This window comes from Helobdella robusta, assembly GCF_000326865.2.
Source record: "Helobdella robusta unplaced genomic scaffold HELROscaffold_11, whole genome shotgun sequence".
NCBI lineage: Eukaryota > Metazoa > Annelida > Clitellata > Rhynchobdellida > Glossiphoniidae > Helobdella > Helobdella robusta.
In genome coordinates, this window is record NW_008703617.1 from 4,351,745 (window position 1) to 4,377,426 (window position 25,682).

The 25,682-nt window shown below is 33.0% G+C and overlaps 5 protein-coding genes across 5 annotated transcripts; 1 reads left to right on the forward strand and 4 right to left on the reverse strand.

The window, feature by feature from the left end:
* Positions 1–175: 175 nt before the first annotated feature.
* HELRODRAFT_167547 (hypothetical protein) lies at positions 176–4,477 on the reverse strand (the record flags this gene model as incomplete). The annotated part of the gene is made up of 7 exons (XM_009013049.1): positions 176–213; positions 449–604; positions 1,413–1,563; positions 2,266–2,343; positions 3,156–3,273; position 4,056; positions 4,366–4,477. 7 exons carry the CDS (start codon positions 4,475–4,477, stop codon positions 176–178), a joined length of 654 nt encoding a protein of 217 aa, XP_009011297.1.
* Positions 4,478–5,261: 784 nt separating this feature from the next.
* HELRODRAFT_97190 (hypothetical protein) lies at positions 5,262–10,263 on the reverse strand. Its single transcript, XM_009013050.1, has 12 exons — positions 10,073–10,263; positions 9,689–9,813; positions 9,200–9,481; positions 8,895–9,032; positions 8,704–8,763; positions 8,317–8,466; positions 7,960–8,199; positions 7,519–7,753; positions 7,010–7,265; positions 6,678–6,839; positions 5,913–6,573; positions 5,262–5,591 (listed from the first exon to the last, which is right to left on the reverse strand). Exons 3-12 carry the CDS (start codon positions 9,380–9,382, stop codon positions 5,469–5,471), a joined length of 2,208 nt encoding a protein of 735 aa, XP_009011298.1. The 5' UTR covers positions 9,383–9,481; positions 9,689–9,813; positions 10,073–10,263; the 3' UTR covers positions 5,262–5,468.
* Positions 10,264–13,229: 2,966 nt separating this feature from the next.
* HELRODRAFT_167549 (hypothetical protein) lies at positions 13,230–15,745 on the reverse strand (the record flags this gene model as incomplete). Its single annotated transcript, XM_009013051.1, has 5 exons — positions 13,230–13,279; positions 13,853–14,687; positions 14,969–15,207; positions 15,343–15,421; positions 15,536–15,745. The coding sequence occupies 5 exons, from the start codon at positions 15,743–15,745 to the stop codon at positions 13,230–13,232; spliced, it is 1,413 nt and encodes a 470-aa protein (XP_009011299.1).
* Positions 15,746–16,875: 1,130 nt separating this feature from the next.
* Positions 16,876–19,771, forward strand: HELRODRAFT_185300 (hypothetical protein). Its single transcript, XM_009013052.1, has 6 exons — positions 16,876–16,901; positions 17,006–17,049; positions 17,165–17,227; positions 17,678–17,829; positions 18,141–18,246; positions 19,285–19,771. The coding sequence occupies exons 2-6, from the start codon at positions 17,012–17,014 to the stop codon at positions 19,364–19,366; spliced, it is 441 nt and encodes a 146-aa protein (XP_009011300.1). The 5' UTR covers positions 16,876–16,901; positions 17,006–17,011; the 3' UTR covers positions 19,367–19,771.
* A 2,250-nt stretch (positions 19,772–22,021) lies between these two features.
* HELRODRAFT_145534 (hypothetical protein) lies at positions 22,022–23,618 on the reverse strand (the record flags this gene model as incomplete). The annotated part of the gene is made up of 2 exons (XM_009013053.1): positions 22,022–22,188; positions 23,456–23,618. Coding segments are annotated over 2 exons (330 nt in total), but the record flags the coding sequence as incomplete, so codon positions are not given.
* Between the last annotated feature and the right edge of the window lie 2,064 nt (positions 23,619–25,682).

Sequence of the window (25,682 nt, forward strand, 5' to 3'; positions counted from 1 at the left end):
AAAGCAAAAGTTATGAAATCGGTATCCCTTGTAAAGAAATAAAAAAACATTGCGCAATTCCTTAAAATGATCATAACAAATAATGAACTCAAAAAATTTTTGTTACACAGTTTATAACAGTCCTAAATCAATTTATTAAAACGGTAATTCGAATAGTGCTAAGCGTTAAATACCATTACGATTTGAATTGTGAATTTAAATATAAATTAAAACCTTTTGGTAATTTTTTTTTTGATTATTCAATAATTGAAAGTACTCTAAAGACACAAAAAAGAGCTAAAACAAAACTAAGCCAATTAAAACTATGCTTTTTGCTTAGAACAAAACTTTCCTAAAATGCCGATTTTTGTAGACTTTGTTTGGGATAAGGAAAAGAAAGAGAAAACAAACAAGCTAACAAACAAACAAGCAAGCAAGCTAACAAACAGACAAGCAAAAAGGCTCTTACAAGGAGGATGAGAAAGTCTGGCGGCCAGGTCTTGCAATCCGAAAAGTATTTCGACCTGTCGATCGGGTCGGTCGACAGTCAGCGTTTTGATCACCGGCAAAAATTTTACCATTCGCTCTTCTTCCAACTGGTAAGCATCGTCGGAGTCGGAGCGTTCTGAAGTGATGGTGGGTTATTAAGTTTTTTTGTGATGTGGTAGAATGATGTGGAAATCATTAAATTATTATCAAGAGGAAATGATAAATCAGTTTAAAATAATGTGGAAATATGATTTCATGGTTTCATGGTTCAAAAAACAGATATTACAACCAACCAAACCACCAGATGCTAAAATTAGCTAACGTACCGACTCACCATCTGACCAACCAACCAACCAAACCAACCATCCGATCGATCGACCGACCGACCAATCACGTAATCAATCAACTAACTTAAAAGGCAACTCATGCATAGAGCAGAACAGCAGTCACTCACAGACTTGAGGTCCATGGGATTGCCTCTCTCCTCAGACAGATACATGTTGTCCTGAAATTAGTGATATAATTAAAGTATTCAGATTAGTGAAATATATGGATATACTTATATAAGTCTTTTAGTACTAGTAGTTCTAAGTTGGTTGTATGCGTCCATTTCATCATTTCTAGGTTACACAATGTACAAAAGTAGATTGACAATTTCATGAAAAAAAGTTTTTTCTATAGATGGCAACGCTCTGCTTATGAAAGTATAAAAGCAGAGGATGGAAAATGGAAAGTTATGAATGATGAAAAATACAATAAAAATAGAACAAAAAATTATAATTTAACGTAATTAAAAAAGTAAAAAAACACACACCAAAAAATTTAAATAATAATAAGAAACAAACAAAGCAGTAGTAAAAGACGTCAGAAATTAAAAAAAAACAACAACCACAACAACGACAATATATAAACTCATAAAGAACAACGATAACAGCAGCAAGAACCTACATGTATCCAATCAAATATTTGTTGAAATGTCGTGTTGGTATTAGCAAAGAGATCGATGAGTTCGTTTTTATTCTCGTTGACAGAAACCAATCTGTTCCTCCTGCTTCGACCTTGTGTGGCTTCTGACTCTATCGTGTATTCTATTTTCTGTTGGGAGGTGATGTGAGTGAATGTGCCTGTATTTTTGTATTTGCATGTTTGTATTTTTATTTTTATCTTCCTATGTTTACATTAAGATATTCATGTATCATGTTGTTTAAATGTTTTCTGGGTGTTGGCTCGGCTTTCTTACTCGTTTAGTCATTAATGAGCTTGTATTGATAGAAAACATCGGCGAGCGATTTGCTTGCAATTACTATTTACAGTTTATCTAAAACTGGCTCACTCATAAAACAGTTATAAAATATCTCTATTAGTCTCATTTTTTAAAATAATAAAAACCAACTTAGGGCGAGGTGCTTTTGCCATTACGTCACCTTAAGATTTGATTAGAAACAAAGATTTGAAATTGACGTAAAATTTGTTGACAAGACAAAAACTGGTGACAACTCACAACTCTGTCACTCAGTTAACACTGCTATGTTACTATTAAAAAATGTTCATGAAGAAACTGCTGCCAATTTTGATTTCAAGAGCAGATAAGAAATACACTGCAAATTTTTTATAGAATAACTTTTTAATGACTTAGCTATTTTAACGATCAAAATAAGATACTGTGAATAAAATATTGTTATCCCAGAAACAATTTTTGTGATTGAAACTAACAAGCCACTACCGTATAATAGATGAATAAATTTCAACAAAATAATATGGAGGCAAACATATAAACCATTTAAATATAAAACATACTATTTCAAAACTATTGTTATAATCGACCCCTTGAACTTGTAGGGTATGGTTATTTTTCTCAACGTGGATTCTTGACTCCTGAACAGAATTATTTCAGATGAACTTTATCAGAAAGAAAATCAATCACTTGTGTGAATTTCTGTGATCAATCGATAAAATAGTTAGAATACAGCACAATAACTAATCGACAGGTAAATCACGGAATACAACTAATCGTCAATAATTAAGCTTCTCTTGTCAGACTAATTACATTGAGTTCTTTAGCCCTGGTATCCGTGTTGTAGCTTCCAACGATAGCCAAGAGTTCGTTTATACGTAGGTTCAAGATTTCCGATAGATGAACACAACTACTTTAAACGAAAACTAAGTTGAACGTTTATTTAATACCAGCAGTAATATAAACAATAAATTAATCCCAAATAACTACGTAAATCACATATACGAATTCTACGTCAACTGTTGTTCCGTCTATTACTTACCTGTTTTCCTCTCTCTTGTGTGTCTCTCTCTTCTGTTTTCCTCTCTTCTGTCTCTCCTGGCATTGTTTATATAGCTACCGAACTGCTAGTAAATGTGTCAAATGCTGTGTCACGTGACTTTTTTTTACAACCGTTTTAATTATTTACGCCTTCTAAACAATTTAGAAGCGCCTAACGCAATTTCTAACTACTAGTCCTTATCTCGGCTTCACGTCTGTAACACTATTCTTTGGAAATGGTTAGCCAACGAAATATACTGAACACCGGATTAAACGTGGTCGTATTTCAAACCGTTAATGACTAATTTTGTGTTTGATAGATCGATTGCAACGTTAATATTTGGTTAATTTAATCAAAAGTTCGATGCGAACAATAAAATACACAGGAGTATCAAGTCATTTCTTCATTAACCTTAAAAGTTTCAATCGAAAGTGAAGTTACTTTTAACTTCAAGTCTCCTGAATTCCCAACATTTGTGTTTTGGCAAAACGAAACCCAAACGTTGCCAAACACGGCAAATATTATATCACTGACGAAATTGTAGATTAAAAAAGATAACAAATGTGTCATAAAAAATAATTGAATCTAAAAAAAAGACTAAGTAGTAAGTTGTGCACTCAAATGAATAAAAAATACGAGACTAATGAAGGAAAGAGGCGAAGATGAACTCAGAACAAAGAAAAAAAAATGAAGAAGCTGCATAGAACAGAGGAAAAAATGACAACAAATTAACGAGTAAGATTCGCTAATAACTATAATCAAAGCTTACGGAGAAGCGGTGACAAATGTCTTATATAAGTGTCCGAAAATCTGAGAAAAACAACCATTATTTTTTGAAGAAATATACTGAGATATTAAATACGAACTACTAAGAACCAATAATAGTTTATCAGCGACGTGACAATGATGATAAGTTAAAAGAAAATAAGTATTCAACGATCTTTAAGAAGTCTAGCGAGCAAAATCCCAAAAATATCTCCAACCCGGCCGACTTAATTTCTACACGAAACTTTCTATCTTACACTTGCTTTATATCTTAAGCTCACTATATAAGCAATATCATGAAAATTTCAAACGTAAATAATATGAATAATTTTTTATATTATTTCTACCATATGATCCTTATTTAAACAAATATATTATTCATTTGGTATCTCCTTATTTATAAAACATTTTTTAATATGGATATTATTCGACTTAATAATATAGTTATTACTAGATATTATTTTTGAAACTGTTAACTTGTGGCAGCTACGAAAAAATTTCTTTTTGATTATCCATACCCTTTCATTTCATTAATTTCTAACTTACCCTGACATTAAACATAATTAAACATCTGCGTCTCAAAACGTTATTTTCGTTAGCTGTCGAGATTTTATAACGATACAAGATATTTCATATCGTTATTCAAACGAGACATTTTTGAAAAACCTTCGCATCAGAAAAACAGGACAAAATTTTCGTCATGAAAAGTTAAAAATAAATAGTAAATTTGATTTTTTGTGTGAATTGAACGACTTTGGTTTCTGTTTATTTTAGTTAAGTATATTTGCTAAACTAGTTTTAGCGAGAAAACAAATTAGCTCAGACTGAAAATGTGCCATCAATAGCATCATGTGACCATCTACTGGTAGCATCTGCTCATAACGTGCCAAAGAAGGGAAATAATAAGCTTGGCACATCAAAAATAACGTTAATGACTTTTTATAACATTCCGATTTAAATAAGTACATTTTCAGTTTTAATTTTGATGCTTTCATTTCAAGCATATCTTAATTTGTTGCTAGCCAAATAAATATACAGCGGTAAAAAAAGCATCCATTATTTTAAAAAATCGAGATCTCAATATCGTATCGTTATTTTTGATGAAGTTAGGAACAAAACTGCGATACCGCAAATAATAAAGTGACGCAGATGCTTACTTGAAATATACATGTACAGCACACATAATACACATATATAACATAAAAATAAATAATATATACAGTCAGACCTCCTTATAACGAACTTCTATACAACCTTAGAACTTTAAATACAACACTGTTTCTACACAGTAAAATATAAGTAACATTTTAGCATCACTGTTTTACGCTTGTGGCTATAACATGTAATGTAATTTTTCATAATTTTTGAAATTATAATATGATCTATTGCCTCTTGTTAAAAAAATAAAAAAAGGCGTTTGTTTTCATAAATATATAGGATATAAACTCCTTTTATACAATATAGAATTTTTTCTATATCGTGTAAATATATATAGTTTATAATAACTAATAACACAAGCATTATAAATGTATTTGTATATTTACAATGCGTATGTTATTATAAACTATATATATATATATATATATGTGTGTGTGTGTGTGTATGGGTTATTCTTCATCGTTATTCAATATATTATATATATATATTATATATACATAAATTATAAATTAATTATTATATTATATTATTATTATATTATTATTATATTATATCTCTGGACGCTAAACGAAGATTGATTATAAATGTATTTGTACACTTTAAATGTCATTTTTATTTTTATGAAGCACAAATAAATACATAAAAATACATATATAAATAAGTACAACGTAATAGGTTGAAAGACAATGAGGAATATATTGCAATATATATAAATACCTTTACCTATTTATCCTTTCATTATATAAAAATACTGTTATCCTAATATAATTTACATAAAATACAAAACGAAACGCTCGCACTTTATGGCTCTATTGGTAATCCACTTACAAATTTGCGGACGAATTCTGTGACTGGTGTACATTTCACCAGGTCTTCCCACTTCAATTTTGACTTCTTCCAGAGATCACTGGCTGCATGGTGGCCCTGCAAGTATCAATCAATGTTATAGTTCAACTACATGTATTGAATAAGTGAATGGGTTTTGATTGAAAAATAAATTAACAAGTGTCGGAGTCAGAGATTTTTCATTTGACTTTGACACTCTGTGATTAAAAAATAATCATAGCTTGATTGAGAACATTTTTCATAACCATTACAGAAAAAACACAACCAAATGACACAGTTCATAAGTATAAACTTTAAAAGCAGAATCACATTCATGACATCCGTAAATAAAATCTTAGATACACAAAATTAAAAGCATCCTTTTATAATTCTAATCACAAATTAAATATTAATATTAACCAGATGTTTGCTGAGAGCATCAACAACTACTGCCATCAATCTAGCCCTATTATCCTCAACGTCAGCTCCACAGTACTCAAAGTCTTCCTCTTCCTTGATCCTGGCAAACGGAGCCACTAAAAAGTTTAATGGAATATCATGACTCTCCAAGAAAAGTGGACAGACGATTTCCCCAATGTACTCCCAGATTTGAGGTATGTCAATAACTGCATCAAGTGCAAAGTGTGATAGTCTGGTGAGTGCTGCAGTGTAACATAAGGGTGATTGAACAAGATTTTTCTTCAATAGATGGCGATGAAGCGTGCCTATCTGGTTTCGAACTTGACTGGATCTCTCAACTGTGTACTCCATGGATTTGTAGAAAAATCGACGAGCGTTCAGTTCGTTTTCTTTTACGTTGAGATCAGCGATACATTCCAGAGCTTCTTTAACGTCGTTCAAGTGTAAGTATTCATCGATTATATTTTGAGCTTTTCGCTCTAGCTCCTCAGATGATAAAACTGATGCTGATGTTTTAGTTGTCGTCGTCATTGTAAGTGGCGTCGTTGTCATCATTAGCGATTCAGTGATGGGTTGTTGTGGTCGGAGTGAATGTGAATGCTGAAAGGGTATCATTGGTTGTTGCTGCGGTGATTTGGGTCTTTCTTCTGACAATTGATATCTGTATAAAGTTAAAGTAACAATGTAGCTAATATACACAATAAGACATGAATGTGCAAGCACAAGCATAGAAGTCATTTATATAAGCAAGCATGCATCACTTACGAAGGTTTTTCGTGTGAGCTTCTTCCTAGAGTTTGAACTTTAGACTGGTTCTGTGGTCCTGACGACCTACCCTTGTATGAGTCACGAGATGGAAGCTGTAGGCTCGCTCCTGATCTTGATGAGTCCGTCGTTGAATCAATCGAATTTGAGAGGAGGGAAAATCTGTTTTTTAGATATTGGCTAAATAGATATTGTTTTTTGGTTAGACAATGTATTAAACAGATACGCACTAATATATTAAACATGAACACGTACAAAACATTGATTTACATAAAAATTTCATGCAGAGGATTTACTTATTTGAAAATATCTTAAAAAATCAAGAAACCAACCTGTTTAATAATGGTTTTTCAGGTTCTGGAGGTGCAGCAGCTTTCAATGCAGCACCACCCATGCTACCTCTACCCCAGCCACCTCGACCACCGGGTCCCAACTGTATGTTGTCATCCACATTTGTCCTGGTCAGTTTGATTTTCGACATGTCCAAAGGAGTGGCCTTGGGTGGTCTAGAAACATTTGTCCAACCATCTTCTTTGATATTGTTGGACGATTGAGACATCATGTTGGGCTGGTTGAAACGATGCTCCGCTGTTTTTTGAACGTGTGTGAAGTGTTTCACTGATTGTTTGATAGAAAATTTTATTGATATATCAATTATAAAATATCTAATATATAATTTATTACTATAAGTTTTGTTTCAGCCATTCACAAATAAATTAAATTTTTCATTTTAATTTAATACTAACAACAAAAAACAAAAAATCCAAGAAGCAACAACAGTCAATCAATCAAACAAAACCAGATACCCCCGATACAAACAGCCACATACAATGAAACATACCTTGCTTTTTCCTCTGTGCCTGATCAAACATAGCAGCCTTCTGTTGCCTCTCTTCTTCTTCCTGTTTGGCTTCCTGGTGAATCTGATCGATTGTCTTTGGATTGTTCTCTCGTCTCGGCACCCAGCCCGATTTCCTGAGATCGATAACATCTAGCATCATAAAGCGGATTCTCTGTGAGGATTTCTTCATGTTCACAAAGTTCTTCATGCGATCAAAATAGGCATCCATGTGAATCTGAGTGTGAGAGTTAATAGTTGACGGAAAATGTTAGTAATGTAATGTATGAATGACAAGACTGAAAATAACTTGAAACATTCAAATAACGTTTGTGCAAGAAATACATCTATGAATTCAACCATCCATGCAAACATATCAATATTAGGTCAATCACATCAACTAGCTACTACAACCAACCACTCAACCAATCAAATCAAACCAACCTTTGATGGGCCTTGATCTATATCTTTTCCAATGGTGGACATAAGTTGGCAGAGGCACTCTAGACTATCCTCATCCTCAGTGAATTTAAACAACTTTGTCAAACATTCGTGCATAATTTTCTCTGTAAGCATCTTTAGTTTGAAGAGCTCCCCGATGAATTTTATATTACCTAGTGAACGTTTCTTGGCTTTCCACATTGCATCGTTCTTCTCTTCAATTAATTTTTTTTTATCATCTTCCTGTTTTATGATTGTCAAAAGTTATGTTAGTTGATGACAAAAACTTATGGAAACAAATAAAGAATGCAAAATTAATGGCATCATCATCATAGCAACAACAACAACACAACAACTTACACTCAAGGTAGCATCATCTATCTTGGATTGGATAACAGCTATCACCTCCTCCTCCTCCTTATCTTTCTCAAACTCAATCTGACACTTGGTAAGCAGAAGCTTCCGAAATGAAACCGTTTCCTCAGGCTTTGAATCCAATGGTACATTCATCTGTTTGTTCATTCATTTGTTATGGTATGGGTTAGTTGGGGGTTAGTTGGTCAGTTAGTTAAATAGTGATGATGGTCACAATGGTTAATTTATGTAATTGCAATGATGATAAGCACAAAATTTCGATTATGTTGCATATGATGATGATTTTGAATACGTTGATAGTAATGATAATGATGGTATAAAAGGTGATTACAAATTTACAAAAATTGTATTAATTAACAACAATAAACTAACCCCAAAGAGGCATTTAGCCATGTTGGCATAGGCAATTGCAAAGTTTGGTTCACTGACAGCCTGGTTTAAAAAATAAAACAAAATTATGTTTGAACTAAAAAATAAATTCATCATCAATAAATTGTCAACTCCACCAATATCATTAATAAATTTTTTAACATCAACAGTCATAATCACCATCATCACCTCACCTTTTCAAATATGATATTAATGCACCCTTTCAATCTTTCCTCTGTGTTGATGGGCAGATGTCGGACCTGCTCAATGAGAGTTTGAAACTTCTGGGGAGTTAACTTGTTCAGGATGGCACGAATTTTCTTGTAAACAACCTGTTATTAATGTTAAAGTTTATTGAGTTAAAGTTTTTAATTTTTCAGTGATTATGATAAGAAAAAAATAGAGTGAATTTAGAAAAAAAAAGAAACAATTAAGAGACAGATAGAAACTGAGTGTATAAATGAAATTAAAGTATTTCTACTAATTTCCCCATACAGACCTCGGTTTCACTTGAAGCTTCTTTCTTAGGTTTCCATGCATTTTCAGCTGTATGCAGAGTTATGTCATTCTGAAGCCTAAATTCGATAACTTTCCTCTGGACTTGATCGTTGCTCAGTTGTCGTTTGGCCTGGTTCTGCCTGTTACCTTCTTGTCCTTTCTTTGCCGAGTATCCTCTGTTCATAGAAGAGGATGATGATCGGACATAATTTGAAAAGTCATTTGGAAATTGTTCTCCACCGCTGGCATTCGACAGGAGGGAATCTTGTCTGCTCAGGTTTGGCTGATTATGTTTGTGATTATGTTAATATTTTATTACATTGAAATCAAACATATTTTTATATTATTAACTTCTTACAAATATTTTAGATTAATTTCTGAATACAATAAATATGATAGTAGTTGCTACACATTAACCCCATTCTTCAAAGTATTTGGTAATTTGCAATGGATAAAAATCTCAAAAAAGAGAAAAAACATAAGCACTGACCTTGCTGAGAACGATGTCAAGCGGGGGAAGGTCGGGTTTAGTGATGGCTTCGGAAAATTGAACTTGCAACAGAAAGTTTCGGTCGTAACATTTCTTCCCTTCAGGGTTCAGTGGTGACCATTGATCTATTCAGTGATGATGAAAAACATAAATTATCGTCATGAATATTGTTGACACGGCGAATTTTGTGATGATGGGTTTGGTTGATAAAAATGTGGTGTTTGATTTGACTTCCCAGTTTAGTCAAGAAATTAGTAAAAACTAGTGAATAAATAAGTAAGCAAATAAATGCATTCATAATTAACTTAGCTTTTAAATAGTACCACCATTAGTAGCAGGATAATTAAATATGATAAAAATAAAAGAAGAAATAAAAATATTAACCTTCAGAATATGTATACTTCAACTGAGGTTTTGATCCTTTCCTAGGCAACACTTCCTTCCTTGCAATATCATCCCCGTTATTATCATCAGTAGTTCCATCGCCAAGTGCATTTTCACTATCACTTCTATTAACAACCTCTGCTTCACTTATGCTTGCAATAGTTTCTGAAGCAGTAGCATTGGTAGTAGATTGATCAGTATTAGAAATTGGGGCAGTAACTGTTGATGTATCTGTACTATCACTGGTAGCAGATGAAATGGCTGTGCTGGCTGCAGAAATATTTTCAGAACTAGTTGTTTTAGCAAGAGAGGTAGCAGCAGCAAACGTAAGAGTAGTATTTTCAAGTTCAGTAAGTTTGTCGAATTTTGTTGTCGCGTCAGTAATCGGTTGAGAAATAGTTGGTGGATAGTCAGCATGGACAACTGATGATATTGCCGGTTGTTCAGCAGTTACTGGTTGCTCAGTTATTGGTTCAACTGGAATGACATCAGCAATATCTGCTGGCATTGTAGTTGCTGACTTTTGATCATCTGATGATGTGCTTTCCAAAGGTGGTGTAGATTGCCTAACATATGGTGATGTGGAGGAAGAAGATGATTCTTCAATTGGTTTGTCTTTATGCTGCTGTTCATCAACAGCTTGTGCTTCATTGACGGTTGCTGTCATTTGCTGCTCAGACACTGTTGCTGTCTCCTTTCTTTCTTTAATCTCTGTAGAACTAATCTTTTCATCAGATTTGGACACTTTGCTACTTGAAACTTTACTCGTTTTACTAGTATCTACAGAGGCAGTACTTGCAGCCATCTCTTCTACAATTTCGTTGCTGATCATTTTAGTGTCAGCTGGAATTTCAACCTTGTCACTTTTGTCTTTCTTTTCTTCATCATTCTTTTTTAGTTCTTTATTTTGTTTCTTATCATCAGATACTTTAGTTTTATCAGATGTAGTAGCAGTAGCAGAAGAAAAAGTAGTAGTACTAGAAGCATTGGTTGTATTAGTGATGTGCGACTGCTTTTGTTTATTCTGCCTTCTAGAACCTTGCTGTTGTCTATTCTTGTAGTCCTGAGGTTTGTCTTGCCTTTGTTCAGCAACATTGTGCTTGGACCTCTCTTGTTGCTTAGCTACTGGTTCTTCCTTTTTAGCCTGCTTACCATTGCCCTTGTTGGGGTTTGATTCATTGTGAGATGTCGACTCTGCTTGAGTTTTCTGTTTATTAATAGCACCTTGTGTTTGATTGACAGGTTGGAACGATGAGGAAGGAGGAGGAGGTGTTGCCTGCTTTACAGGTTGGACTGGCTTTGCAGACAGCTGCTGCTGATTGGCTGGTGGCCTCTGACTGACAATGGATGACCAGTTAACTGGGGCCATTGGCTGTGCTTGCGGCTGCTCATTTGTGATTGGCTGTGAGGCAGCAACTGTTGATGTTGTTGTTTTAGCTTGAGTCGTTTCTAAAAATGGCTGAGTTTGGGGTTTTGACGTAGTTGCCACATCATGTTGTTGTTGTTGTTGATGGTGGGAACCATGTTGTTGCTGTTGATGATGGTGATGATGAGCCCCAGCTTGCTGCTGCTGATGATGCTGCTGAAATAATTAAATATTATCATAATATTATATATCAAAAAAGTCAGTAATCAATTTATCAGATTAAAATTAAAAAACATATAATTTCTTGTTATTCTATTGAAATTATCCAATAATCAGGCCATACAAGTTGACCAAAAAATGAAGCATTGAAAATAATAGACCTCACAATGCAATAAAAATTATAATAGTGAATGACGAAAATGGTGACAATTTTATTTGTAAAGAAAATAATTAATTGTATGTAGTTCTAACCCTAACCTTGTCCTGATTGGACAGATCCTTGTTCCCACCTCTGTTCTTCTTTTTGTTCTTGCTCTTGGTTTCAATCCCTATTTATAATTATCATTACATAAAATTAATATCATATTAGTACTGTTAATCATAATAACAATATAGCAATTACAACATCAAGAGCAATCGTAAAATTGTAAAAAATTTATATCAATTAACACATCATTAAATAATAAAATATATTTAACATCAATAATAATAATAACTACTGGTGACAAAATTGAAGTAATTTAACATAATTATAATATAATTCTGCAGTTGTTTTGTCGAACAGTGCATTACCTTATAAGGCACATTTATCTCATACAGGCATATAACAAACAACATGAACATCTAGACACATCAGCAAAAATTCCTTAGTATGTTTAACTAAATACATATGTATAAAACAAAGACATACACACACAGACATTTGTAGATACACTGATTACTATTACTAACATCACCCTAGCTAATAATACTCCTAAGTTAATGTTTTTTAAAACTAATTTGAATAATAAATTGTTGCAGGCAAGGACAAACTCTAAACCACTAGTACAGCTACTTGTTATAAATACATTTGTATATACATACACACACTATATGTATATATATATATAATAAGTATTGAACATACAGATGAACAAACATATACATAAAAATATACAAATACAGAGATACATCAGATGAAGAAACATGTCTATTCTAAATCCTTCCAATTATTTAACTAAGACTATTATTTATTTACAAAACTAAATGTACTAACTCAACTAAAATGATAAATTTAATAAGAGTTTTGCAAGTAAATAGTACATAACTAACCCATGATTTGAAATAATCATTGCATAACTATTCCATTTATACGCAGTTGCATGGGCACGTATACAAAAATGTATACAAAATTGTATATGTAAACATATACATGTATAAATATACAATTACATACCTTACTTAAACATATACAGATAAACAAAAGTATTAATAATTTTTGCTCAATATTTAAAAATTAATATATTTATTTACATAATCTTTTTTCTACTACTACTTCACTCTCATATACTCAGTCTAAAACAATATGCATGTAAGACCTAAAACATGTTAATGTTTTGCTTGGCTTATATATGTGTATGTGTATATACATTTTTATATATATATATATATATATATATATATACATATACATGTGGGTGCATGTATATTACACTATACACATTTATATCTTATGAAAAAATATTAGCAAAACAATATTATATATACATTTGCCTTCAAATAGAAATGGATAACTGTTTTTCAAGTATGAATTTATGGAAGCATATACCTATTTTTGTATATCTGTGCATGTGTGAGTGTGCCTGTGTATGTGTGTGATTGTCTGTTCATATGTATTGTATGTATATGTGTGTATAAAAGTAATAAACAAACACAAACATAACACACACACACACATGCACATGCACATATAAAGATAAATGAGTAAAAGTTCAACAACTTGATTGCACTATCATGTGATCATCGTAACCAACATTTTTAACATCACCATATCTTAGCCTCCATTATTATCACCAAAAACTTCATCATCAGAAAAATGCTCATCATAATTACCACATCAAGCTGAAGAATAAATATCACAATGAAACAAAATATATAAGTAAAAATACAAAAAGTTCAGGCAAACATACGCAAAGAAAATACTATTTTGTTACCTTGGTTAACATTCACACATTGTTATCTCATACAACTTGTGCTCATACATAAAAGAGTTGTATGTGCAAACAACATTAGAACACACGAGGCAGACTTATATACATATACATAGAGGAAAACATACAACTTTTCCCCTACATACAAAACTCAAAATAGCAAGGCTGATTATGGTGATAAAAAAAAATGATAAACAAAGAACAAAATAAACAAAAAACACTAACATTCTGATCCGCCATCGTCCTCAACAGCAGCTTCAACATTAGATGTCTCCTTTACAACCGGTTTTGTTACAGTAATCTGGGTGGTTTTCAGCATAGTTTGTTGCTGTTGTTGTTGTTGCTGCTGATGTTGTGGCTGGTGAGGTTGTTGTTGTTGATTACTTTTCTGCTGCTGCTGAAAGTTTTGTTGTTGTTTGTGCTGTTTGCCTTGCTGATGTTGCAGAGGCTGTTGTTGATGTTTTTGTTGCTGTTGATGCATGTTTGGTTGATGTTGTTCTTGAGCACTTGACGCAACAATTTTATTCGCTATTCTTTTTTGCTGAGTTGGTTCCTCAACAACATTGCTTATAATAGTCGAACCATTATTAGCGATTGAAGAAACCATTTCTACAGAGTTCATTGAATTTGCATGTGAATTCGTCTGTATATTTACATTTGTTGTTTCCTTCTGACATTCAACCACAACAGGCTTTGAAGATTTACCACTGTCATTTGAAGAATCAACATTTTTTTGCAATGTTTGCTCAACAGTGATGGACTGTTGCACTTGGTGCTGATGCAACATGTGATGCTGCTGTTCTTGATTGATATTCTGGGGAGCCTCAATTGCCTGCTTAGGCGACTCCTGATCACCGCTTGTCTGCACATCACTGCTGTGGTGGTGGGTCTGAAGGGTGGCTGCCACTTTCGATGCAAACTGTTCCTTCACTGACAATGCATGTTGCTGCTGTTGAAGATGTTGTTGCTGGTGATCCGCACTGGTGTTACTTGGTCCGTGATAGAACATCGATTGCTGTTGCTGTTGTAATAATTGAGGTTGACCTCTCTGGAACTGGGGCTGTTAAAACAGTAAATTATCAAGCGTGTTAATGATAAAAAATTATTAAAGATTGAAATAATATTAAGAAATAAATTTTGCATTCCCGTTAAAACTATTATAAAAATTTTTTCTTTTCTGTCACACTATGTTGAAACCATGTAAAAGTCTATTATAAAAATGAAAAACTATACAAAATTAATCTGAATAAAAATAAGACAAACAGCAAATCCAACGCTTGAATTGCCAGCACTGGCAGATATTCCTCCTGATCCGCCAGCCATCCCTAAACTATTAGGGACCTGTGCTTGAGTAGCTGTTTCTTTGCTAGCGACATCCATGAGATTAATCCTCTCCCCAGTTGTCGGGTTCACTATGTCAATCATTCTTTTAGTTGATTTTGCTGGCTGCGATTGATGTTGAGTCACTTGATATTGAGGAAGATGTTGGACTTGTTGTTGCTGCTGTGGTTGCTGCGGTGGCTGAGGTTGTTGTTGTGGCTGAGGTGGCTGCAGTGGTTGCTGTTGAACTGTTTGGTAAGCTGTGGGAAAAATAGGATTGGAATAAAAATTAAAAATAATATGCACAACTTAAAATATAGATAGATATGAATCATTCAATTAATAAAAAAATATGAATTTGATAAAATAATGAAATTAAAATCAAATCAGCTTACTTTGAGTTGTATAATAAGGGTAGGCGGAAAGATTCATAATGCCAGTTGGCTGGCCATTGATAACATACGATCTTTGTGCCTATTTGTAGCAAAGAAAACGATTCAAATTTAAATAATAAATTTGAAAATTGATTAAATCAAAAATAATTATTTAAGAATTGAAAATTTTACAAAAAAAAATCAAAATAATAACCATTTGAGCCTGTTGTGGATACATATAAACATAACCACTATCAAATGTGCCTGGGGGGGCATAGATAGCCTGTCCCTGATTTCGACTATACTGCTGGTATGGTTGGCTGGCAACAAACTGTTGATTAGGCGGAAGGCTGTTCTTTACAGCCGATCCATAATCATTAGCCCTGTTCTGGGCCCCGTGATTTGTTGGATGCCTATTCTGCATAACTCCAAATTAGGCAGAATCTGCAAAATGAATATAAAATTGTTTAGAAAGATTTAAATTTAAAAAATTGAATAAAGATCAACAATCAAAAATCAATAAAAATAAATTTCAAAACTAACTTTTCTCTACCCTTCAACCAACAGGGACTTCTTAGAGAACAGAAATTTTCCTCAAGAATAATTCAATTAAAACAAAAGAAACTTTTCTTCTAATTTCTCTCTTCTCTTTCTAAACAAAATCTATAAATTAGTTGAATCAAAATTTAGTGATTAGGGAATTTATACATTTAATTTAAGTTTTATACAATCAAAATTTACATGCATTTCAATTGTGAATAATTTTAAAAATTTAATTTTAAAAATTAAAAGCTATCAAGCCAAATTTAGATCAACAAAAAGCATGATAAAATTCTAAAAATGGCGGCATCACATGCTACAATATAACATCACATACGCCAGAAAGGGAAGAAACAAAATAATTGAGCCTCCATGATGGCATATGTTGCGTAATCACGGTTGTGTAAAGTTCAACTAGTAATTAAAACACTGAATTTATCGAATTAAAAAATACAGCAAATCAAATTTTAAAAAATTCACATAAATCTAAAATTTAACCAAAATACAAATTCCATATGTTAAAGAAGAGAAGCAGCAACTTTGAAAAAAAAATAAATGTTACTCACTCACTGACTACAAACTAAAAGTAGCAAATTCCTCCTGTCCACCTCTGGCCATCGACAATAAAACTTGAATAACAACTTCGATAATTAAACTAGCGAATTAGAGTATGTCCAAATTTCCACGAGTGCTATCACTTCCCGATGCGATGGGATATATATAGGAACACGATTTTGTGATCTTGTTATGGTTGGCCCATAACGTTCGCCATGAGTAAAAAAACAATAGATTGTAAAAGATAACATAGTAATTATTTTACAACTTTTTTTACAACCCTTCAAACGTTCTTTGGTTTATTTAATAAAATTATAATTTTTTTTATTAATAATTGTTTTTTAATTAAAAAATTTTATAAAATAAGAAATTTTATATTGGTAAATAAATGTTTACTTAATTATAAATTTATAAATTTTCCATGCACGTTGCTAGTGACTCATTCGTTTCTAAGCCTGTTGAAAATGGCCTTCACGAATAGATGAGTAAACAAATTTGTTTCATTTTTCTAACTTTTTGAAATTTTTTAACGTATTTTTTTTGTTAAAAAATTATAAATTAAATTATTGTTTGTTTCATTGGGTAAAAGTTTAAAATGTCCGACCCGTCGTCGATTCTACAAGGTTTCAAATTGTTAGTAGAGTAGAGCAATGCAAATACAAAGCAGTGCAAAAGATAATTGAGTTTGTTGAGTTTTCTTCGTACAAAAACTTCACTACATTGAATAATTATTTCTCACTCAATTTAGGAATTGGATGAATTTACGGGACGCAGACAGTGGAAAGGTTTTGTGGCAAAGTACTGATGATCTGTAAAGTTTATTTTTTTAATTATTAATTTTGACAAGTTTTTTAATATTTTAATATATTAATTATTGATTTAACTTTTTCAATATTTTTACGTGAATGTTATGTAAAATATTTTTAATTTTCATGATTAAAAAAACTCATAATTTTAGGATTTAATTTAGTTAGATTTTTGCAGCATTTTTCTTTTTTTTTATTGTCTATGTTTTACAACATTTGATGGTTTTACAATCTTCTAGAAACTACCTAAATGTGATATTTATGTCTATGTTTTACAACACTTGATGAATTTACAATCAAAATTTGATGTTTTTACAATCTTCTAGAATAGAAGATTGTAAAACCTTTTTTGATGTCTATGTTTTACAACACATGATGAATTTTGGATTAAAATTTTATTTATTCATAATTAATTATAATTATGATATATTTTTAAAATAATAATTTGTTTAAAGATCAATTCCAGACATTGAACATGAAGCAAGGGTTCCAAAAAAAATTTTAAAATGTCGAGCTGTATCGAGAGAAATAAATTTTTCATCAATTGAAGAACTGACAAAATTCAGATTAGAACAGCGTGTGCTCTTTAAAGACAAATGCATTGAAGGTTTGTTATTACAGTTTCCAAGATAAATCAAATATTGATGAACGCCTTTATTTTTATGTGCATATCACACCAAATTTGAAATATCAAATCAATCAATCAATCTTCGTTTTGCGTCCAGAGACCCGGTTCCCCGAGGTTGGAAATTTTAAGAAAAAATAATCCAAATTTGAAATACTTAAGGGTTAAAGGTTAATCACATAGTTAACAATGCTAAACTTTAATCAGCAAATCTCAGTTTATTTCGTAAAGTAGTTTGATTCAATTTAAATATTTTTATTTTGCAAACGATTTATATCATTACATGTACTCAGAATGGTTTTTTGATTTTGGTTTCGTCATTCCCTGCTCGACGAACACCTGGCAGTCGATCATCGAGGCGGCGCCAGAAGGTCAAATGATCCCTGCCAGTGTCCTCAGGTTGTCATCAACATCATCATCATCATCGTTAATACAGCCATTTCTATCATCATTCTCATTTTTGTGCTTATGTTATTGACAGCATAGTTGAGCCATCACGTTCCTTGCTGCCAGGGTTGTTATAAAGCTAAAGCTACCGCCGCTTTTGAATGGGAAATATTTTTTTCATTAGATCTAGCTAAATTATTAATAATTATCCATTTTGAGAAAAATCTAAACTTGCGTTGCTTTGTTTCTATTTCCGTCTATTGCTTTCATATATTGAGAATATATATATTCTATATATTTATTTTTTTTGTTTTATTTGCTATTTTGAAACTTAAGTGTGTTTTTTCTTTCCATTTTGTAAAAAATCCGTAATTTTGACTTTAGCGCGTGGTTTTGTTCGATTTTTACACGATGTCATATTTCTTCTACCGCGTGGTTTCCTTCAGCTTTTCTGTAGAACGTGGTTTTAACTCTTAACACGTGATTTCATTATGTGGTAGTAACACGTGCTAACACGTGGTTTACCAATTCGGACAAATAATGTTGACAGCTGCTTCTTTCAGTAAAAAATATAAAATTTCAACTTAGAATATAAAAATTATTATTGTGATTAAATTTTTTTGTCGTGAAATTGTAAATATTTCAGATAATCGATTTAATTTCTAGTTTACTAACGATAAAGTAGAAGATCTATTTCATAATGGAATAAGTGAAAATATTTCTATAAAAGTTCGAATTAAGAAGTGGTGGCGGTAGCAGCGCTACAATCCTCTTGCGGTAGCGATAGTAGCGCTCGTTTTTATGAGTTGCGTTGGCAGCTCTGGTTTCTATGCGGCTTATGAATCGGTCGAATTTGATCGAAATTGTGGTCAAAGCCGAAACAGGTCGAAACCGAATAATAATTCCTTCTTGTCATTTAACGCACTTAATGTCCTAATCTCTATCATCTTGTAATCATATCGTCATCATTGTTGCCACCATTATCATATTATTATTGTTGGCATTTTCGTTGTTATTATTATTATTATTATTGTTATTTAAAAATTTCAGCGGCCATGTTGTGATCGAAACAAAGTTCTTCGACGATCAAATTCTAGTAAGCCAATCACGTGTCAGGATTTTCTACGTTTAATCGGCCTAATTAATATTCATGGCCAGATGATTAATATTCATGAACTAAATTAATAATTTATAATTTGGTAGTCTATTAACTAGTCTATTTGGTTAGATTTAAATGTTGTACTAGCTATTAACCTAGGATAAAGGTTATGGTGAAGATTACGAAAAAAAATTTCGGTTATGTAAATTTGGTCTAAGGTGTGATTAATGATAAATGAGGATTATGGTATGATGATGAAGATGATGTTGGTGGTGGTTGTGATGATGATGATGATTTACGAAACAATTATCAGGATTTTGATTTCAAAAATAATAACAATGACGATTATGAAATAAATTTCATACGATATTTGGTCGGGGATTATGATGATCGCCGAGATAGCTCAGTCGGTATGAGTGCCATACCTCGCGATCCTATTACGCGATGTCATAGTTCGAATACTGTCTGTACGAAACTCAAAGACCGTCATAGGCTTATGAAGCGGTGCTTGCGCGTGTATACGTAATGTGTATGTGTGTCGTGGGGTTGTGTACAGTGTATAGTGTACAGCTTTCGTGATAATGGCGATGATTATGTCGGACATGATTTTATCCTTAATGAGGAATTTCCCATCTTTATGTCGGTATATTTTTTATGCATTTAAAAAGTAAATTTTTTGTTTTGTTCAGGCGCACATACATTGCTAGCTTATACGCACGCACACACGCACACACACACAGGTTTATATACTTATATTTATATACAATGTACATAATTACTTTTTCATTGTGAAACGTGTCAAAAGTCTATTTTTCATTTTTTTTTGTTAATTTATTTTTTTATTTTCCATTCATTCATTCATTCATTCATTCATTCATTCATTCATTCATTCATTCATTCATTCATTCATTCATGATGCATTAATGAAGTGATCTCATTTATCTTTGAAACTTATTGTTTTACCACACACAGACGTTATCTCATGACATCGTTGGCAATTTAATTTAATAAATATTCTATTTTTAATTTAATAATTACGATTTTAACCGTGAACTTACTATTTAAATTGAAATTATGAGTTTGTTAACTACATTTAACTACATTTAGGTACTATACAATCCTCTCTTCAATATTTATCAGGAGCAACAGCAACAGAAAACACACAGTGCATGCAAACACACGTGAAACAACGCATCACCACACACACACACACACACACACATTGCATGCGATAAGTTGTAGATCTTTTTGCTATTGAATTCTGTCACTGCAATAGATATAGGTATGTGCAATACAGCATATATAATTAGATCTACTAACAAGAGTGCACGGTACACACATTGTCCTCGATTACAACAGCTGTTTCTCTCTGTTTATGATTTTTGGTGGCCACTCGGCATTCATGAATCTTACCTTCGTTTGATCGTTATTCTCATTATCGTGGAAATTTTGGAGAAAAATAAAGCCGTGAGAGATCGCTATTGTAAAAGCATGCCACCCCACTCATGTTTTTCCACAGTGCCTGCTGCTGTTTTCTTGTTATTATTCATGATAGATACCGTATGTCGAAATGCTGGAAAACTGCTAACACATTTTCGGCAATAACTCGATCGATCGATTTTTTTTAATTTTGACGAAAAAACTTTTTATAGAGAGAGAAAGTGAAGTTTTTCTCGGTGGTTGCTGTGGTTCTTCCATTTGATATCCAAGTCAAATTGTTACCACAGCAATATTGATAAAGAACTAATTTTGTGTTTTAAGTTATAATTGACAAAATCTGATACAGAGGAAGAGGAAAATAATTAGGAATGCCACTGAAGAACTTTTTAATTTAAAGATAAATTTTCAACGACAACAAAATGTCGAACAAAAAGCACCACACACACAACACCACAGACACACCACACACACACACACATACCACACACACACAATGACAAAATTATTAATATGAAAGCATGTATAAGCTTATGTAAATGTTATCGAGTCAATTCTTATGAAAGAACATAAAAAAAATTGCACAGCGCTAGAAATTTAGTCGGAGCGTTTAAAATTTAGCCGGTATAATTTTATTCATCATTATCAAGACCGTTCTTTCAGCTATTGCCGTCATCATCATCATCATCACAGTGATAGTGCGAGATGTCAACAAACAAGAAATAAAAAACCCCATCTTAGTCATTACGTCACCGTGCGTAGGTGTGACGTCACATTGTGTGACGCAATTGAAATCCGCCGATAATCTCGACTTTGATTGGTCAACTGGATGTTTGATTGATGGATCGCTGTCGATAATTGGTCAGATTTAAGTCACTATTCGTGTTGATGAGATGATGATGACCATGACGACGACGACGATGATGATTATCGTGTGGTAATGGTTATCGTAGCAGTGATGATGATGATGATGACCAACCAAAATTATGGCAATAAATAATATTGATAATATCTTAATAACTTCATTGATAATAATATTACTAAAAAATTACTACAATGAGTTCAATAATAATAATAATTAGAATAATAATACAAACAACAAGAATAATAATAATAATTATTATTGTTGTTGTTAAATGGATAAAGGTAGTAGCATCAATCATTTATAAAAACTTTCTCCTCCGCACCCTCACCAAAAACATCCACTCCATCTTTCTCCAAAATGGACTTCCGTCGGAAGTCAATCTGGCTGTGGTGAATTTCAACATGGCGTCTGAGGTCGACCTTGCGTTGGAAAGCCCTAGAGCAGTGGTCGCAGGGGAAGGGCTTGAAGCCGCTGTGCTTGCGACTGTGCGTGATCAAGTTCGACGACTGGCTGAAGGACTTGCCGCACTGTCTGCATTGGTAGGGTTTCTCGCCTGATGTGGGTGATAGTAATAATGACGAAGATGACGACGACGACGATGATGGCAGTAATTATGACAATGATGATAATGATGACGGTGATGTTGATAATGATTTGGAAGAAGTAGGAAGAAACACACACATAAGCACACGCGCACATACACACATCCATATTTATTATATTCAGCAATACAACAACAACATACATACACACATACATATGCACACACACACACGCATACACATCAACACACACTTATAAAGCGATACACACTTAATCAAAAATACCAACTGCAGATAGCATTCTAATTCATTCAATACTAGACAACTTACGTAGAGAAAAGAAATACAAAAAGAACAAAAAAAAAAAATTATATATACATAAAATGAACAATTTCCTTTTCCGCTCTTATCACGATGACGTAATTGCACTCAAGGGCATACTGATATATGATTGGTCGACGATTTCAAATTCAAATTACCATCTACCAATCAGCGCGAGGCACGTGCGGAGATGTTTATAATACATATATATGCATTTATATATCTATATATATATGCATTACATATGCGTTATATATATATATATATATTATATATACATACATATACATATGTGAACGTATAGTATCATATAGCATAAACATTATGTGAGTGTTCCATTTCATATATATTTATCTTAATAGTTGTTTGTAGCTAAAGTTGATGATGATGGGAATGATAGTAAAGAATAGGATGTTGATGATGAAAATGATGATTATGATATCTCTAAGTATACATTAATGTAAACGTGTATCTATCTGTGTATCTATCTGTGTATCTATATGTGTACATAGTGTATCTATCGATATGTACACATAACCTGTACGTACATATAGGTATACATAAGTGCTAGGTTATAATGCACGGCTGGTTACTACTCTACTACTCTGCTCTTCTGACAAAAGCAAAACTGCTTGCAAACCATTCCTTATATGCTTAGGTGCAATGAATGTTCTACACCACGTACACATTCGTATGTAGCATTCACACCACAAAACGTACACACACACACACACGCACGCATACACACACATTTTTATGATGTATGCATCATGTTAACAGCACAAAGCGTAAAACAGTCTAGAAATTTAGAATTAGAGACGGTATTCGAGCCAGGCCAACTTCGTTTGACGGCATCTCGAAACGTAGCACTCCTACAGTCTGACGCATGTTAAACTTATATGATAAACGCATGCAAGTTAAACTTGTATGAAATTCATTAGAAAAACCCGTAGAGACCTGTGTGTATGTAAGTATGCTTCTTCATGTCAGACTTCTGGTGAAATCTCTTGGAACAGAACGGGCATGGGAATGGCCTAGTATCACTGTGTATCAACAAGTGGGTTGATAGGGTCGATGACCTTTTGAACATTTTCATGCATAGAGGGCATGAAAAGTTTTTAGAATTTGTGGTCGTCGTCGTTGTTGTTGTGGCTATTTGTAACTGTTGTTGTGGTGGTAGTGGTGTTGTTGTTGGTGGTAGTGGTGTTGTTGTTGGTGGTGTGGTTGGTTGTGGTGGCGACGGCTTAGGGTGGTTGACGTGTGTGTGGCTGATGTTAGGCTTAATATAGCTGCTGTTGTTGTTGATGTCATTGTAGTTGTTGTAACTGATGTTGTAGTTGTTGTTGTGATGGAAGTAAGGTAGATGAGGATGACGTTGAAAGGGGATGATATTTTTGTTTTGTTGACGTTGTTGTTGTTGGTTGCATCTTTCCTCGTGAAGTGCTAAATTATTGAGGTAGTTGGGCGAGATTTCTTGCTGGCTTGAAAAATTATACTGCCGGTGATGTTGAGGCTGTTGTTGTTGATGTTGTTGTTGATGACGTAATTGTTGTTGTTCTTGTTGATGTTGCTGATGACGTAATTGTTGTTGTTGCTGCAAAAACGTTTTAAAAAATGTCGACAATCTCTGCTGATGGCCACGGTTGAATATATTGAGAAATAATGATTTGTAATAGCTGATCTGGATGTTGCTGTTGTTGTTGATGAAATTACTGTTATTTTTGTTGATGCAATTGTTAATGTGATTGTAATTGTTGATGCCGTAGTTGTTGTTGATGATTTTGTTGTCTACGTTGTTGTTGTTGTTGCTTGATCTAATGTATTGGTTGCTGAAATCGTTTTCAACGTCGTGTGTGTTGAAAGTTTCATTGTTGATGTTGTTGCTGATGTTGTTGCTGATGTTGTTGCTGATGTTGTTGTTGTTAATGTTGTTGTGATTTTTATTGTTGACGTTGATGTTGTTGTGGTTGTTGTTGTCATTTTCATAGGAAATGAATGAGTTAATGTCGTTATATTTCTCGGAAGTTTTTAATTTGTGGCTGTTCATTTTTGAGTTGATGGAATAAACATAGCTGTGGTTGTTGTTGTTGTTGTTGTCATTGTCATCACTATTGATGTCACTATTTCCAGTACTGTTGATTATTTTACTGTCTATGTTTTTATCGTTGGCAGTGTTGTTGTTTTTAACAGAGTTGTTGTTGATATTGTTGTTGATGTTGTTGTTGTTGCCAATGACGTCACCAGAGTTTTTAGAACTTGTTTTTATGTAATATTTGGCGCTAAATAAGTTTTCTTCCCGGTTATTCATCATATCGTCATCATCTTCATCATCGTTGCAAAAGCTTTCGTTATCATCATTATCATTAACACTAACAACATAACCGCCTTTGACAATGTTGCTATTCGTTGCATTTTTGTCATTGTTATTATTATTATTTTTGTTGTTGTTAGTATTGTTGTTGTTGTTGGCATTGTAATTGTTGTTGCCATTGTTGTTGGTGTTGTTGTTGTTGGTATTGCAATTGTTGTTGTTGTTGCTGCTGTTACGTTGTCGTTTGTCGATTTCAAATTCCAAATCTTTGGCTGGGCTCCAAATTTGGTTAAGATTTTTTTGGAGTGTTGAGTTGTCGTTGTTGCTGTTGTTGTGGATGTTGATGTTTTTGTTGCTGTTGTCGTCGTCGTGATTAATGTTATTTATGTTGTTGTTGTTGTTGTTGTCGTGATTGATGTTATTCATGTAGTTGTTATTGTTGTTGATGTTGTTGTTCTTGTCGTCAAAATAATTAATGTTGGCATTATCGTTGTTGTTATTGTTGTTGACGGTTTTATAGTCCATATCGTTGCTCTCGCAGTCAGGTTCCAAGTTATCTCCAACTGTGTCGTAGCTGTTGTTGATGTTTCTGACGATGTTAATGTTGCTGTTGTTGATGTTGTTGTTGTTATTATTGGAAAAATTGTCAAAGAGGCGAGACCTCCTACTCAGAGTGTAGAAGTAATGGTAGAAGTGTTGTAAGAAATGTTGCCGATGTTTTTTCAACATTTCAGCGGAGGTCATCATGGTAGGGGAAGTTGAAATTCTAAATGGATTAGTAACAACAATCAGAGCATATTTATATAATATGTAATTATATATTCGTGTATATGTGTGTACATGTGCGTGTACATGTGTGTGTACATGTGTGTG

Excerpts from the sequence above, each read along its gene's own strand:
- HELRODRAFT_97190 (XM_009013050.1), bottom strand. The coding sequence starts at position 9,382 with ATGAACAGAGGATACTCGGCAAAGAAAGGACAAGAAGGTAACAGGCAG. Across the intron at positions 7,266-7,518 it reads GGCACAGAGGAAAAAGCAAG|CGGAGCATCGTTTCAACCAG; the intron begins GTATGTTTCATT and ends TTCAAAAAACAG. Across the intron at positions 6,840-7,009 it reads GAAAAACCATTATTAAACAG|ATTTTCCCTCCTCTCAAATT; the intron begins GTTGGTTTCTTG and ends TCTAAAAAACAG.
- HELRODRAFT_185300 (XM_009013052.1), top strand. The coding sequence starts at position 17,012 with ATGTCCGACCCGTCGTCGATTCTACAAGGTTTCAAATT. Across the intron at positions 17,228-17,677 it reads TGGCAAAGTACTGATGATCT|ATCAATTCCAGACATTGAAC; the intron begins GTAAAGTTTATT and ends ATTTGTTTAAAG. Across the intron at positions 17,830-18,140 it reads TAAAGACAAATGCATTGAAG|AATGGTTTTTTGATTTTGGT; the intron begins GTTTGTTATTAC and ends ACATGTACTCAG.